We start from the raw sequence: 17,091 nt of genomic DNA on the forward strand, positions 1-17,091 counted from the left end.
TACAAAATTAATTTTTATAAAATACTTTTAAAATGGTGAGGATGCTTATTGTGGTAAATAAATAAGTATTTTAATATAATCCCTTAATATTTGCTAAAAACAGGAAATTTGTTACAGTGGTCAAAATGTGAACAATACATTTTTATGTATGTATGCATTCGTGTGAATACATTTCACCATACAATTTATGTATGAAGTATTCCTTAATAAAACTTATTTATTTTTTACTTTGAATATTTTAATATATATTCACTAACCATTTAAATATATTCCTTAATGGAAATTTTTATCAAAGGGTTATAAGAAGAAAACGAATGTATCTATTTTTGTTACAATGGTGTGATTATTTTAATATTAAACAAATTTGCATATATTCATTGTATATATTTTAAAAAATACATTAAAAGGAATGCACACCAATGTTATATTATGCATGCACTAAAAATACGACATTGCACTGTTTATTTATCGACATTGACTGTAAAAGGAGTATTTAAAAAATATGGCACAATAATATTTTTTTTTTAAGAGAATACATGTATCTATATTGAAAAAAAAAAAAAAATTTTTTTTTTCTAATATTTATATGTAAAAAAAATATCTTTATTTTTTTTAGCTAGCTACCCAAAAAATATATGTTAAGGTACAATGTTTTTTTTTATCGATCGATGGGACTAAATAGACAATAATGGAAAAAATGTAGATGCATTGAGAATAGCTGTATCTTGTTCTGCAACCAGATTGGTTGCAAGCCTTCAGCAAGCCAAAATGGAAAATAAGCTATTTATAAAAAAAAAAAAAAAAAAAAAAAAAAAAAAAATAACAATTGTTTTTATTTTGTTTTTAATAATAAGCCCATATGTTATTATTATTTTTTTATAAATAAATATATTAATTTAATATATTTTTTAAATGTCAAAATTTTATATTTTCCTATGAACAAATTTCATGTATCATATTTAATGTTTAATTTTTATATATAATAATAATAATAATAATAATTTTTTTATTTTGCATATCACAACTTTTTTTATATATAAGTTATTTTTAATAACACAAAAAAAGTATAATAATTGTTTATATTTTTATAAACTTTTAATGTGTCATATTTTTACACAATAATATATAGAGTATAATTATATGTATACATATACAATTTCACCTATATAGAAGCTAAGTATTATTTTATATTAACAATACTTTATTTATAGAGAGGGCATATTATACGCTCTACACACATACAAACTTTTAGTTATATATTATACCATATTAAAAATATAATACAACTTAAAAGAATTTTCATATTATATTTGTTAAAACATAAAATAATGTATATTATCAACATAATTTATGTTCTAATAGTATGCCTTTTGGGCACTGTTCTTTCGTCCCCTTATTGGGGCGATCCATTATTAAAAGATTTGGGTAGCGAGGAACTAAACACTAATAACAAAAAAAGATTGCACTCCACCAAAAAGAAAAGATATGCTATAGATATTTCTTCATTTGGGAATACATGTGTTCCAAAGTACTCAAATATTTGTGAACATTCCAATTATGAAATACGAGTAAATAATGGAATAAATGGATACACAATAAAAGCTATGTTAATTCAGAAAGAAACTAGTGATATAGTTTCTGTTCATCATGCAACAAGTATATTTTCTACAGATGGTAGTGCATTATTAAAATTTGATAATATTCCATCTTTACATTATAACATTATATTAGAAGTAACTGATTTAATTTATAATAAAGATTATACTATTGGAAATAAGTGTCTATGTAATATTTGTAATGATACAAAAATAGTAATCGATTTAAACAATATAGAGAACAATATGATACACGCAACAAGAGGACACAAACAAATTAATTTACCATTTCCACAAAGCTCCTTTGTAAACGGTAAATTATTGTTTAGCAATTTTAATTTATACCATTCTCAAATAAATTTAAGATCTATTGAAAGGTATGAAGAATTATATAATAACCAATATGAATTAGTACACCCATGCTCTGGTATTATTATGACACATTCAGAAAAATATAAAATTCATTATGACGTAAAAAGTGTACATTGTTACCATGTATATATTATCGATAAAATTTTGAAAAAAATAACGTCTAATGATCAAAGAAGCGTAAATTTTAAGAATAATATGTTCCTGAAGTTCAATAAAAACGAAACTAATGAAGATAATATGATATCTGTTGCAAAAAATTATTCAATTCACCTTCCTTTAAAATATGATAATGGATTTTATTATCCACGAGGCACAGTAAGCGGGCTTTTAGTTACAATTAATGTGAATACATTATTGAACAATATAAAAAATATATATATAAATAACATGGATAAAAAAATGGAATACATTCAAATGTTTAGAATAATTATTAGATTAATGCATCAATATAACGAAATTACATATGACAATTTGTTACAGTATACCACAAATTTGACATTACAAAAATCTCAATCGTCATCTTCATTAATAAATAATATATATAATGTATATGCCGAAGAATTAACTGTTTTATTAAACTCTTTATCTTTAGAGTTTAATCCAGATATAATTGGACTTGATAAAAATATTGTACTTATGGAAGAAAAGGAATTTATTTCACAACATGGTATAGATATTAATGCACGTATATACAAAAATCAACTAATACTTAAAGAATCCTCAGATATATGTTTAGTTCTTTTGCAAGATATAGCTAGAGAAATTAGTAGTTATGTTAATAACAAATTGGATTCTAAATATACTGGTGTATGCAAGAATTTCAGAAAAAAAAACAGTTATGCCAATATGTCAGTAATGTATTATACATATGAACTAGATTGTAACATTTCAATTTTTTATAAAGAATATAATACGAATGACGATTTAATGATAACAAATATTATATCAAACAAAAGTATATTTGAAGATGTTTATATTCAATTACATTACTACGATATATATGAATATGGTATATTAATTCACACACATGTTGATCAATCTTTAGTTAGATATATGAACTCATTGGTCAAAAATTACATAAATAATGATTCAGTAATTGTGATGAACATAATTGGACGTAAAACTGATAAAGGACCTGAAGATATTGATAAAACACTTAAAACAATCACATTTCCAATTGATTGCATAACGAATTGTTCTAATATAGAAACAATAATTATACAAGACAATTATGATTATATATCTATAGAGAATATATGTATTAAAAATACTACTGGATCTGACATTTGCTTCCCACAGTATAATTATTCTTACATATTTGATACTAGATTATTACTTGTACATATGATAAATATTAACCCTTATCCTGAAATCGTATTACAAACTAATGTACATCAAAGAATAGTCGAGGGAAACTACTGCATTTTATCAAGACATCCTCTTTTAATACCACATGAATACACTCCAAGAATATATAAAGATACTGTATGTAAAGAATATATTAATAGATGTGAGCTTTTGTCAACAAATGTAATCGTTAAAAGTATAAACATTCCTTCATCTATATTACAACGAAAGAATAAATTTAAATTATCATTTACAACGGATTTTGATGAAAAACATGAAGAAATGTTCCAAATTAATTATTTGTCAGACAATAATAATGATATTTCCAAAAAAAAACATTTATTAACGCATTACAATAATAGTTTTTATATAAATCAACACGATAACTTAATTAATGAATCTAAACGTCAAAAAGAAAATTTTGATAATATTGTATCTGTTAATGAATCATCACATAATGAGGAAAATGCTTATAAAAATATTAATATTTTCCAGGAAATGAAATATGATATTAATATATTTAATATGGAAAGGATGTACACTCATGAGCAAACATCAAAGAATAATGATTCTTCTTTATATCCTTTTGGCAGTTTAAGCATTAATTATTCACACGTAAAGGAAAATATATACATGAAATTTTTAAACGACTATATTTATTTTTATGAAAGTGATTCACAAAAATCAGATTATAACACAGTTTCACCTTTATCAGAAGACAAATTTTCCCATTTCACGAATGTCTCTGTATATAATTATGAATGTTTAGGTGCTTATGCTTATTTGATGAATAAATTTAACATTTTAGTAAATGATTCGCTAAATTGTGAGGCTATACATATGATTATAGAAGTATTATTAAAAGGAAAATTGGGAAAATATTTCATATACAATAAGAATAAAATATTTTTAAACTTTATAAAAAAGGAACCATTTAGTGGCGATATATATGATGTTTTTGACTTAGTTGATGTCGAAATATATGAACAAGACAACTTACACACACCTAAATCAAAACAACGACTTAATGTAAGCATTGACGAAAATAATTTAAATTTATTATATTCTCATAAAAACGTTTTATATAGAAATAAATATTTTTCGAACATATACATACTAATGTTCAAAATAGCATATTTATCAAATGAATATGACTTTTATACATTTTTTTACGACTTAACTGGAATTCGATTAGTTGATGAAATTGTATTAAAAAATATAGATAAATTATCAATGAAAGATCAGACACATATACAATATATATTATTAAACCTTAAAAATAATTATAATATAAAAATTGAGGAACATACTAACAAATTTGAAGAATTAATAAATGAAATATCATTATTAGCAGCCTATATTGTAGAGTTAACATCATCATATAAAGTAGATTTGAATATAACTAATGCAGAATCAGAAAATGAGTTAAAATCATTTGCAAATATTAAATACTTTGTTTATATCAATGAGTTCAAATACCACGAAAAAAATGTTTCAACAAATCAATTGGTTCATACAATGTCACAACTTAACACATTGATAATTAAAAAAAAAATATTATGTTGTTCAAATTTTGTAGATGAAGTAGAAACATCATTAAAATATTATATAATGTATAAATATTTACATAATGATACTGATTTTATAAATGACAATGATGAAATTATGCCTCCAACAGCATATAAAATAATACAAACACTTTTGGAACGTCCTATTTCAAAAAGCAATGTATATGATGAAATGACTAAATCAAACATAGATAATATAACAAAACATATAATGAATCAATCGGGATACATACATAAAAATAATATAACTACAGAATACAAAGATTTGGAGTGTATTCATTTAGACTCGATAAATCATTATGATAATATTATAACAAACTTTGAAACAAAATATGATAACCATGGATCATTGGTTTCTATGAAAATTTTAAAAGGTTTATTAAAAGACAAACAGATTGATATTCAAGAAGATATGAAATATTCAGTATATTTTTCATTTAGAAACTTATCTGTTCCATTCATTGGTAAGACACATAGAGAAGAAACATTAGGCTTTAAAAGAATATTATTATTAAAAGCTTTCCCTAAAGCTATTCATGAATCAGTATTATTTTATACATATATAGATCAATTAGATGGAAATTCATTATTTATGTTGGAAAAAATAATCTTTGTATCGAAGGGAAATAAATTAGTAAAGGAAATAAATGTAGAATATCAGACATTTTTTGTCCACCCACGTAACATGATATTAACTAATAATATGTCTTCAAATACGCGTATCAATACCTATTCAACATATTTTAATGAACTAAATAGATGCCATCATTATAATAACGGTGTCCAAGCATGTGATTATCCTGAATATGGATATAATGGATTTACTCCATATTATGTTTTTTACACTGAAAATAACCAAAGAAAGGAAATATTATTCAAGAATAATGAAGAAATAGCAAATTTAATTAATAACAAGCCTTTAACATTAACTAAGAGATACAATATTGAGTTTGGAGGAGAAAAAATGGATGTAGAAATTTATAATTCGGTTGAAGTGATAATAAACGAAATAGCCTTTTCTATCGGACTTATAAATTTTAATAAAAAAAATTGTTCAAAATTAACTTTAAATAACGGATTAATGCATATACCTAATGACCCCAAATCTCTTATATCTAGTATTTATTATGAAACATTATATTGTTTAGACAAAAGTGCTATTTATAAAAAAATATTAACTATTTGTAATTTTGATAAAGAAGAACTTATGAAATTATTTAGTACTTTAGACAGTAATATGTTACCTTATAACTTGGAAGAAACATTTGCAAATTCGTTAACACATAACGAAATAATAAATTTAATAACATACTTGATTTCAGCACCTTATCAGATAAATATGATGATAAGAATACCAGGTGATTCCGATAATAAAGGTTTAAATAATGATATGAAACCTTTAAACTTAAACATTATGGAATTAAATAACACAGAAAATATAGAATCTAAAATAGTTTTTATAGAAAATGAAGACATAATTAGGATTAGTAAACAATTTTTACAAAAAGAAGTGAATAATTCGTCTTTATTAGAGTTTAACGAATCATTATATTTTGAACTTTTGAAATATATGCCTAATAGTTTTATTAATGAACACAAAATACTAATAGATGTGAAAGATGTAAATAACTATCTAAAAAATTATATAAATAAAGAAAATATATGTAATAATGATTCCTATTTTAAAAATAATGGAATAATGTTAATACCTGGTGAAACTTCTACATACAACCAGCCCAGTTTTACATATATAGATAATGATAACATATATATTAAGAAAAAACCAGAAGACAGTTATATATTTAACAATATATTTTTATTTGAAGGAAAAAATAATTTAAACAAAAATTTTTTAAATGCTATTATAGTTTTATCACCAATACATATAACTGAGGTACATGATATATCACATGTTGAATTAATAGCAAATACATTTGATAGCAAGCATCAATTTTCTATGAAATGTTACCCCCATAAAAAATATGACAATTCATATTTTGAAGAAGAATTTAATTTAGCCCCTAATTCAATTTATTTTGTTTGTATGAATGTATATACAATGTATTTAAAGAGCGGATTATATGAATTTAATAAATACTTAATTAAATTTAATACTACTAACAGTAATACATATCATATATATAAAAATATGCCAGTAAGACCTGTTTATAGTGTCAAGAATAATAATATAATAGTTCCAGATATGAATAAGATCGATTTTAAATTACACCGCATAAAAGATGATGATATGAACTCAACATTAGTTAAATATCTTATATTTGTAGATGGCTTTATTACATTGGATACTAATCCATATGTAGTAGTTAATCCTATATTTACAGAAGATTCGTACTATTATAACAGTAATGTAAGTCAAACAGATGATTATGTATCTTTTATGTATTCGCGTAAACTTAAACTCTTTGAATTTTTAGAATTGCCAACTACTCAAATGTTATTTAAAGATAATACGATGACTATAACAACAGAGCAATTAATACATTATCAAGAAGAAACACATAATGTATATTTATTAACTCTTGTAAAAACACTTAATTTAACAAAAGTTATAATAAGAGACATATTTAATAATGAATTTGAAGTAAATATTGATATAATTAAGGATGAAATACCTACTAGTGTACACACAGAACCCCCATTACCCACCCCACCAACTTCTACAACTACTGTTCCAATAGAAGAAATAGAAAAAGAAGAAGAAAAAGAAATAGAAGAAGATAAAGAAATAGAAATAGAAATCGAAATCGAAATAGAAAAAGAAAAGGAGGAAGAAAAAGAAATAGAAAAAGAAGTAGAAAAAGAAGAAGAAAAAGAAATAGAAAAAGAAGAAGAAAAAGAAGTAGAAAAAGAAGAAGAAAAAGAAGTAGAAAAAGAAGAAGAAAAAGAAGTAGAAAAAGAAGTAGAAAAAGAAGTAGAAAAAGAAGTAGAAAAAGAAGTAGAAAAAGAAGTAGAAAAAGAAGAAGAAAAAGAAGAAGAAAAAGAAGTAGAAAAAGAAGAAGAAAAAGAAGTAGAAAAAGAAGAAGAAAAAAGTAATACATCGTGCAAATGCTGCTTAGTTAAAATAATAAATAATACGGGTTCAAATGGTAATTGCATATCTGTAACTCAATACATTTTCCTTGTACAAAGTTTAACTTCGATTTCTGAAGGAAAAATGTCATTACATGTTTCTGAACATGGTTACGAATTAATTGGAAATGATGACAAATTATCGATAAATAGAACACTTAATTTATTATGTACCAAATTAAATGGTGAAGTACATTTAACAAATGGGGATTATAATATTCAAATAACAAATTATCAATATAGTATGCCGAGATCACCATTTAATTTATCCAATGGGTATTTTAATATACTGAGAATAAATGAAGATGGAACAAAATATATTACTCCCCCTAATGCGTTTATAAGTGGGGAAAAGCCTTTTACTGTGGATTTAAATATACCCAAAATTAGTAGAATTGGGAATACAGAGAATGTTTCAGAATCGTTGATACCTGAGAAAAAAGATAATTCTCATGTAGTCGATGTTATACCTATACCATATGCTGAAGAAAATAAACAATCAAAACTATCCTTTTCGAACTTTTCGAACTACAGTTGGTTAACAAATCAAAGAACAATAAACTCAAATAGTGCACAATATTATAGAAGAAATGTTATGTGCAGCATTTATATAAAAAGTATAGAATTATATGACGATAAAACTAAAACGGAGGTATATGAAAACAAATATGATATAAGCACAAATTCATTAAATTATGGTGTATATGAAATACATGTTAATAATGGCAAATCCTACGGAGCATGTAAAAATGGTCATTGTCTTTTAGATGGCTGGTTTCTTAATTATATAATGCATAGTGATAAATTAAAAAATGGAGTTTATATGTTACACATTAAAAATTATGTCAATATACATAGAATTGATCAATTTGAAAGCAATCCTCGTTATGCTCCTGAATCTTCTAAAACCACTGCAACAGAATCATTACCAGTCACAACTAAACCAGTGTTTTGTGTGTCAGAAGATTTAAACAAATTGGAAAGTTTTGATGCAAATAAAAAAATAAAAATTATTAGAGAAGTTGAAACAAATTCGAATGTGAATCCAGGAATATATATGGTACATGTTAATCACAACAATTATGAAGTATATACAGAAAAAGAAAATAACAAAATATTAGAAACAAGTGTATTTGAATCTTGTATTAAACACGATTTTGATATAAAAGATGACATGCAATATATATATAAAGTGCAAATAATAAATGATGAAACTACAGATATAAGACATATAGAAAATGAAAGGATATTTATAGATAAAAATAATAATAAATTTAAAGAATATTATGCATTTATAAGTAGCATAGAAAATAATGATAATAAATCAACATATTTATATAATAACATTACACGATTTTACGGCCCCCAACATATAGTAAAATCAAAATATATTGTAAATGGAACAAATTTCAATAATATAAAAAGGATAGATCAAAATGGATATTATAAAAATCTTGATAAAAAAGATGAAGAGTTTGTAGTGGGAATATTTAATGTATTGTTTGAATCAATTCCACGTGATAAATTATATTTTATAGAAATATTCGATGAGGATTTTGACTATTCACTTATCTCAGATTTGGAATCAAAAATACATCTCGAAACGAATGAAAATAATAGAAGTAGTAGTAATGACAATTTAAATGATAACCAAAATAACATGTTTATGGTCCAAATAGCTGAATATAAAAATACAAAGCATCAAAACAAGAAATGGGGTTATAATGATTATGATGAATTTATGTTGCAAGGTGATTTTATAAAAGAAGGACATTATGATATAGAATTTTACAACGGTAAATGCACAATTAATTATTATAGTGGTGATGAAAAAAAGGCAAAACCAAGTGATATTGAAAATATAATTATGTCATCTGGAAAAATATTAAAAAATTCGTGTTATAAGATATATATTATGAAATGGGAAAATTCAGAAGAAAACATGTTAATAAATGATTTATTTCACACACGAATAGATGCTGCAAAATCTAAAGATAATAAATATGCTACAACTGAAGTAAGAGACATTGATAATACTGCATCATCTTCGGTGTCACCAAGCAAAAAAGAAGACGAAGGATTTTATAGATCTTATATATCTTTAAAATTTAATAAAAATGAAAACGATGAATATGGAATAAAAAAAGTTGTCGATGGTATTTTTGATGGGAAAATTATAGACAGTAAATATTCAATAAAAATGTTAAATAATAATTCTTACAAAATAAATATTTTAAATAATGCAAATGTGCACGTAAAAAGTATAATAGATTTAATAAAAAGTGCATGGAATTGTGATATGACTTGTAATAATTGTATATATGATATTGAACTATATACATATAATACTGTAGAAAGAGGAAATACGGGAATGGACTCAAATAATGATGACTACTATTATGTTATTATAGAACCTATTAAAAATGAAGAGGTAGAGGCAGGAAATGATGATAATGTTCCAAGTAAAAAAGATACTGAATATATAAAAATTATAGGAAAAAATTTACCAATTGGACATTTTAATGTAGTTGTCGAAAATGATACTTTTAATGGAACTGATGCGAATAAAATGGAAGTGGATACAAAATTAATAAAAAAAATTATGTTTTTATCATTTGAAAAACCCTTGGAAGGAAAATACAATGTAACAATTGTTAAAAATAACAATAATATTTTAACAAACTGTTCAGAATATAATACAGAAATGAAAGAAAAAATATCTCCTACCCATAAAGGAATATATAAACATATTACAGTACGTGGTTTTAATGAAGAAAATCATATGGTAACAATTTTTAAGGATGATGTACATTTTCAAAAAGGACATGGTATAAAAGATGGAGATTACTCAGTGATATATTTACATCAAAATGGAACATATAGTATTAGAAGTCGAAATTATGAGCTAAGCAAAAACGAAAACATATTATTACAGAATATATTACTAGAAACATCACTTAAAGGATATGGTTCAATAAACATAACAACAATAGAGAATGATCCAACTGAATTATTACAATATGATCTATTTTCATCAAAAAATTGTATTTTATTACAAAATGACAATATTAATAGTTTAAATATTCGTAATAATATACTACCTTTAGTTAAGAATTCCGAAAGTTCGATAATAAAGTACAAATATGTGGAATCTAAAATAACTAACGCAATTACGCATTGTTCATCTTCTAATGAAGCAAACTGCTTAAATGTGTTACGAAGAGCATAAAAAAATGTCCAATTATATTGACATTATCTAGTAACATTACATATGCTTGATATGTGTAGATTTGATCCTACAATAAATGGCTACCTATATATACACATACGTTTTATGTTTTGTTTACCCTATTAACAATGATATATTATATGCAAAGTTGCTCCTTTTTTTTAATATTTTTAATTTGTTAAAAATTTATATAATTGGATTGTTTATATTTTATCATTATACACTATACACATACACACCCTTTCTGAACAATTTATAAAATGTGAAACCATGCACATGCATATATATAAAACACATGCATATATATGCTTGTACCGTTTTATAACTAAACTGATACATATTATTTAATAGATAATAATACTATATACACCATTTAATAAAAAAAAAATATATTGGATTTATTATACAATTATCAGCGAGGTCATATATGTATAATTATGTTGTTAAGATACAGTGAAAGCAGTTGAATTCATATGTTCGGTATTTTGTATTATAAAACATATTTTTATTTTTTATGAATGTTTATTATAAAAATAGACGTGGGAAATTATGATTTATTCGCAGGTCGATGTACTAATGTAGGGAATTTGCCTGATTCTTAATATTTAATATAAAAAACTTTGTAAGGTTGAAAAGTTGGGAATAGTTTAAATTGGGTATAGTTTAAAACATGTCGATAATTAAATACTGTATATGTGGTTATGAATTTTTATAGTTTATTCTTAAATTCATTATGAGATTTAAATATATTTTGGGTGTTTAAATACGTGAGTTTTAATTCATATAAATAGGTATATATTGGATATATTATATATATGTGATGATAATGATAGGTTAAGCTGATTTTGTTTTTTGTAAAAAAAAGCAAAAAATAAAATAACTATAAAGTGGGTACACAGAATTCATAAATAAATTATAATACTAAATAAATGACACGGTGACAATGAAAAATCATTTAATTAATAAGAACCTTGCTCCTTATGGTAGCTTAAAATTTTTTAGTCTAAAATTTTAAGAGTTTTTCCACAGCATGATTTGTAAATATAACCTTATACAAAATGCTTCATATGGGTTATATTGAAAGTAATGATAAAAGATACATATATACAATAAAATAATACAATATAACAAAGATGAATATGTGGTGAAAAAAACGTAACTACGATTGTATGGATACAAGTATGGGTTCTATACTATGAAATAAATTTGACATTTCAATCGACATGTCATAAGTATATATATATATGTATGTACAAAGAGGTTACATTAGTTGAATTCATTGGGTGTAATTACGTCATCGATTTTTAATATCATCTTTACCACTTGTGTAGCTAAAGAAATTTGATTGTATTTTGAATTAAAAGTCTCAAATATTCCTTCTTCTATCATATCTCCAATTTTATAATTCAAACTATCAATACCTAGATTTTTTTTTTTTTCTTGTATAATTTTTGTTTTAATTTCTGAAATAATATCAATACTATTTAATCCCATATTATTGCATAAGTTAATGGGTATAGATAATAAAGCATTTCCAAAAGCTCTAATAGCATATTGTTCAATTCCTTTACATGTATCAGCAACCTTTTCGATTTCTAAAGCTGCATAAATTTCGCTTGCTCCACCTCCTGGTAATATTCTATTATCTCTTATTAAATTACGAACAGAACATAAAGCATCATGTACACTTCTTTCACATTCGTCTATCATCATTTGATTACCTCCTCTCAAAAGGATAGTAATAGCTTTTGTGTTAGAACAACCTTCAATATATACCATTGGATTATTTACAGTTCCATGACTAATTTCTCTTATTAAATCAGCACGGCCTAATTTTGATTCATGTATATCTTCAAATCTTGGTATTATTTTTCCTCCAGTAGCTATAGCTATTAATTCCATTTCAACACCACCTACCCATCTTATAGCTGGAATATTTTCTTTTAATAATAAATAGTTTGCTTCATCATCAAATCCCCATTGACATATAACAAAATTAGCTCCTGCTTTTTTTAATGCATCAACCATATCATAAAAATATTTTTTTTCAATAGCTTGTAAATCTCTATATGCTTCTGCATTTGTTATATTTAATTTATGTTTAATTTTAGGTTTTGGTGGTTCAAATGGACATGTTAAAATAGCTATTTTTGCATTTTTTACTTCTTTGCACATTTGAGAATGTGATATTTCTTTATTTAAAACTATACCTTTTATCAATGTTGATTCTTCTAATAATCCTCCAGGTTTTCCTTCAATTTTTATTAAATCAAATCTTACATCTTTTCTTTTCATATCAGCAACTGATAAAACAGCATCTACAACAATATTTGAAAGTAAATCTTTTTTACTTGATACAATTTTTGAACTTAATGAAGTATTAGATAATTTTTTTAATATTTCATGATTATTTTTTTCAATATCTACAGTTATTGCAATATCTTCAATTGCTTTTAAAGCGATATTACAAGCATTTTCAAATCCATCAGCAATTCTAAGGGGATGTATTCCTTTATCAATTAATGCATATGCTTCTTCTAATAAAAATCCTGCAATAATAACTACACCTGTTGTTCCATCTCCAATTTCATTATCTTGACTCTTTGACAATTCGACTAATAATTTTGCACACTCATGTTGAACATCTATTTTTTCTAATATTGTTGCACCATCATTTGTTACTGTAACATTATTATCTTCGCTTACAATTATTTTATCCATCCCTCTTGGCCCTATCGAGCTTTTCAATATATCAGCCACTACTTTAGCTGCCAATATATTACTTTTATGTGCTTCGATACCTTTAATTCTTTTTTTTTCTTCTTCCCTCAATATCACAAATGGCTGACCGTATTCATCTATAGCTATATTCATTTTTATTACAAATTATTATATATATTTATTTATGTAATTGGATATATTGACGTATATTTAACGTGATTTATTACAAAAAATTAGAGAATGCTATTGTTGGGTGATACTAAAACCCTTGCTTGCTTTGAAAATCACTCTCGATTTTGTATATATTTTCTCAATTTTTTAATTTAATAGCCTTTACAACAAAGAAGCTATACATGTATATTTTGTGTTAATTTTAATTATTATATTTTTTTTATTTTTTTCTATTAATTTAATTATATAGAAACGTTAATATAATAACACATATAATAAGCCCCTTAAAGGTTATGTATTATTATTATTATTATTATTATTATTATTATTATTATTTTTTTTTTTTTTTTTTTAAGTAATCTTAATTAATGATAGTAATTTTCAACATAATTGTGGTATTTCCATAAAAAAAAATAATAGTAATAGAAAAAAAAATTATAAAATTTAATACAATAATATGTATTTTTATCGTTATTTATTTTATATATTATGTATATATTATATATGTAATATTTTTATAGCAACATTTGATGCTTTTTTTTCACGTATCTTCACATATAAATTTATTCTGTATACACATTTACAAAAATGTACTAATAAATCCGATTTGGAAATTTTACCTTATAAAATAAAATAGCATAATATTATTAAAAAAAAATTATATATTCTATATTTGAAAAAATATACAAGGTGAATAATAGAAAAATAATAAAAAAAAATAGCTGACTGTACCCAATTTGTTTATGTAAATATTTGCTTCATGTATGGATTTTATATTAAATATTATATAAATTTTTTGTGTATATATTAATTATATTTTTATATATATTTTAAAGGAAAGGGAAATTTTGGATATACAATAAGGAAAACGTCAATTTATGTGTTTATTTGCATATATAATTATACCATGCATTTAATACCTTCTTCTGTACACCTATAAGTTATATAAATCTTAATAAAAAATATATATTTCGTTATTTCGTTATTTCGTTATTTTCAAGTACTATTTACATGGGTAAACAAGTCCCTATAAAATGTGCAAATAAATGTGTCCTTTTAGTATATATAATAATATTACGAATTTATAGAATTGCATATTTATAAAAAATGTTAATATTTTCAATTAAAATAAACTTCATAGCAATATTATAAAATAGGTTGAAAGAAATATATAAAGTTTTGAAATTATCTTAACTTTGCATACCTATTCAAAATCACATTTTAAGGTACATATATATATGTAAAGGAATATCCAAATAAAAATGACAAAAAAGTATATCATTACACATCGATTATTGCCCCTGTTGTATTATCAATAGGACCGCTAACAATAGATATATAATCTTCATTTGAAATATTATTATAAATTAATCTTTTTAAAATAATTTCATAGTTCGAACATGGCCAAAAGACATTACAATTTTTACTAATTTCCTTTTTTTCGTTTTCATTCATATTTTTTTTTATCATTTTATTACAATTATATTTATAATAAGTAGGAGCTAGGCAAAAGCTTAGAGTTTCCTTCCATCCCATTGGACAGTTATATGAATAATCTCTTTGACATTTTTTTAAACATGGATAAGATACATTACATAATTTTTCGAAACTTTTTTTTTCTTCTATATTTTTATTTTTAAATATATAATTTTCTTTACAATTCCCATTGTAATTTTTTGATGGCGCACATTCATTTTCATTAAAAATTATCCATGATTTTGGACATAAATCATCATAATTTTTTTCACATGAATTAATGCATGGATAATTAAATTGGCATTTTTGTTCATATATTTGTTTCATTGCTTTATCTAAATTTTTTAAGTTCAATTTTCTTTGACAAGTTCCATTATAATTTGTCGCTAAACAATAACCATCATTTGTTTCAATCCATCCGTTTGGACATAAATCAAAATAATCATGTTCACATTTTTCTTTACATGGCCATTTGATATCACATAAATTTGAATATATAGACTTTTCTTTATTTCCCATATCTATGAATTTTATTTTATTTAAACAACTTCCATTATAGTTATCTGGTGATATACAATATTCTTCATTTGATAGTACCCAATCTAATGGACATATTGAATTTTCAAAATCTTGAATACAATTTTTTTCACATTCCCAAAATAATAAACATTTTTTTTCTATCTGTTTTTTTTCACCTATATCAATATCATTACTTATATTTTTTTCACATGGCCCAATATATGAATCAGGTGCATAACAATATTCTTTGTTACTTTCACTTATTTTCCAATTTAATGGACATTTTTTTCTATAATTTCTTGAACATGTTTTTAATTCAGATAATAATTCATTTAAGACGGTGTATGAAATTTCAATTTTGTTTGATAAACCCAATTGTGATATAATTTCTTTTTTATTTTGTTCTATATCTGTTAACTTGTTATGTTTATTCTTTTCTTCGCTGTCTTTTTTATTTTTTTGTAATATTTTTTTTTTATTGTTTTCTTCATCTTCAATTTTTTTCGTTAAGCACAATTTGTTTAAATCATCTTTTATTGCTTGATTTTCACCAAGTTCTTTGTCATTAAATTTTTTTTCAACCATATCTATACATTTTTTGTATTCTTTATTTGGATATTCTTCATCGATTATATTATTTTCATCATTATTTTTACTCTCTTTTCCTTTGTTTTCATCCACATCAAAAGTGCCATTTTTTTCATTATCTTCACTGTTCTCTATATTAATTTTTTTTTTTAGTTTTCCATAATTATATTTCGCTATTTTTTTTTCTTTTATCCTATTTTCATTTTCAATTGTTAAATTTCCTGAACAATTCAGAAAAACAAAGCAAAAACAAATAGGTATTATAAAAAAATATTTCGTCATTTATATATTAATATACACACATAGATATATTTTAAAAAATAGAAAAACGAATAATAAAACAAAATAATAGAAGATTAGACAAGTAGTGATAAATATACAAATTATAAACAATTAAAAATTATGATTCAAGAAG

At 23.5% G+C, this 17,091-nt stretch overlaps 3 protein-coding genes across 3 annotated transcripts; 1 reads left to right on the forward strand and 2 right to left on the reverse strand.

Annotated features, from left to right (window-relative positions):
* Positions 1–1,328: 1,328 nt before the first annotated feature.
* On the forward strand, positions 1,329–11,201 carry PY17X_1221300 (oocyst capsule protein Cap380, putative; the record flags this gene model as incomplete). Its single annotated transcript, XM_720492.1, has 1 exon — positions 1,329–11,201. One exon carries the CDS (start codon positions 1,329–1,331, stop codon positions 11,199–11,201), a length of 9,873 nt encoding a protein of 3,290 aa, XP_725585.1.
* Positions 11,202–12,467: 1,266 nt separating this feature from the next.
* On the reverse strand, positions 12,468–14,075 carry PY17X_1221400 (T-complex protein 1 subunit epsilon; the record flags this gene model as incomplete). Its single annotated transcript, XM_720493.2, has 1 exon — positions 12,468–14,075. The coding sequence occupies one exon, from the start codon at positions 14,073–14,075 to the stop codon at positions 12,468–12,470; it is 1,608 nt and encodes a 535-aa protein (XP_725586.2).
* Positions 14,076–15,374: 1,299 nt separating this feature from the next.
* Positions 15,375–16,958, reverse strand: PY17X_1221500 (uncharacterized protein; the record flags this gene model as incomplete). The annotated part of the gene is made up of 1 exon (XM_720494.1): positions 15,375–16,958. One exon carries the CDS (start codon positions 16,956–16,958, stop codon positions 15,375–15,377), a length of 1,584 nt encoding a protein of 527 aa, XP_725587.1.
* Between the last annotated feature and the right edge of the window lie 133 nt (positions 16,959–17,091).

Source organism: Plasmodium yoelii (genome assembly GCF_900002385.2).
Source record: "Plasmodium yoelii strain 17X genome assembly, chromosome: 12".
NCBI classification, from domain to species: domain Eukaryota; phylum Apicomplexa; class Aconoidasida; order Haemosporida; family Plasmodiidae; genus Plasmodium; species Plasmodium yoelii.